Raw genomic sequence first — 1,645 nt, 5'->3', positions numbered from 1 at the left:
TGTGTGTGTGTGTGTGTGTGTGTGTGTGTGTGTGTGTGTGTGTGTGTGTGTGTGTGTGTGTGTGTATGTGCGTGCGTGCGTGCGTGTGTGTAGTTTGTGTGGCTTTGTGATGTGCGTGTGTTTGTGTTTATGCAGTTGGTTGGACCGGAGTATTTGTTGTGCTTAGCTGCGTGTGTGGATGTAGGTACGTGACGGGTGTAGGTAGGTACATTTTCGCCGGGGGTTTAGTCTATGGTCTGTGTATGTAGAGGTGAGTGCAACAAGCAATCCATGTGTCAGCTAGAGGAGACTGTCTCCGCGCAAACGCCAATCTATTCTTGTGTAGAAGACAGTATGCTCCATTCGGTTGAGTTACGCACAGGCGTTTGTTTATATTGGCTTGATTACTGACTTGCGTACCAATCGTGTGGTTGTGCACATCCAGGTCGTTTGCTGCATACCACGAGCCAATCAGATTACAGCGCTACACACACCCCTCAGTACGTGAGGTACAAACCGGGCACCCGCACACACCTGCGATCACTCCTGCACACACACACACACACACACGCACACACACACACACACACACACACACGTCTGCGCCCCAACACTCGCGCGAGAGCAAGGGACAACCACTGCGAAGGTGCACATACGAACGGCGATGGGCGTGTGACTTTGGTGTGTTGGATCTACTGAGCCTCGCACAGAACAGCCAGGGATGGCATATACACAAGGACGGAGACAGGCAATACATAGGACCATATGCACACGCACACACACACATACAGGCACACATGTACACACACGCACAGAGAGAGTCTACCAGGAACACGCCCAGAGGAGAGGCGCGAGCGCAGGCACACAGACACACACAATCACACACACATACACAGCCGAGGCTGCCGCAGCGACACCTGCACGGATCACTGGGCCCGTCCACTGCTGAGTACGCGGGGGGGCACTACGACAGTGCGTCGGCCGATGATGAATTGGGGTATGTGCTACAGGCGGTGTGAGCGGTGTGGGTGGTGATTGGGATATATATAGGTGTGTGCAGATATGTCTGAGGTCTGGGTCTATAAGGGGTGTGCAATATGGTAAAATACAGACATTTCTATTGAATAGTATTTGTCTAAGCCTATTGGAAGTGTACTATATGGTTATATACAGCCTATATTTTGGATATACACGTCTAGGCCTATCGGTTAGTGTTGTTATAGGTTTGTATAGGAAATGCGCGATATGGTTGTATACAGACATTTCTATTTGATGGTATAAGTCTAGGCATATAGGAAGTGTGTTATATGGTTATATACAAACATTTCTATTGGATGGTATATTTCTAGGCCTATAGGAAGTGTGTTATATGGTTATATACACACATATGTATTGGGTGGTATATGTCTAGGCCTATAGGAAGTGTGTATATTGTCACGTGCCTCAATTACCTCGTTCATGTACAAGCTATTTCGACGCCATTCTCTTAAGGAACTTACTCAGTAGTAGTAAACGTCCAGTTATATGTCCGAATGTACGCGTGTTATGCAGTTTCAATGAACGCGAATAATGTAGATTCAATACTCGCGAGAAGCTCACGATATATATATGTATATATATATATATATATATATATATATAGTAAGTATATATATGTATACACAAC

The 1,645-nt window shown here is 46.4% G+C and overlaps 1 protein-coding gene across 1 annotated transcript; it reads left to right on the top strand.

The window, feature by feature from the left end:
• Nucleotides 1-776: 776 nt before the first annotated feature.
• On the top strand, nucleotides 777-976 carry SARC_03837 (hypothetical protein; the record flags this gene model as incomplete). The annotated part of the gene is made up of 1 exon (XM_014302349.1): nucleotides 777-976. A coding segment is annotated over one exon (200 nt), but the record flags the coding sequence as incomplete, so codon positions are not given.
• Between the last annotated feature and the right edge of the window lie 669 nt (nucleotides 977-1,645).

Source organism: Sphaeroforma arctica, assembly GCF_001186125.1.
Source record: "Sphaeroforma arctica JP610 unplaced genomic scaffold supercont1.204, whole genome shotgun sequence".
Taxonomy (NCBI): Eukaryota; class Ichthyosporea; order Ichthyophonida; genus Sphaeroforma; species Sphaeroforma arctica.
Note: the sequence above shows the minus strand (reverse complement) of the source record. Positions and strands in the feature narration are given on the sequence as shown.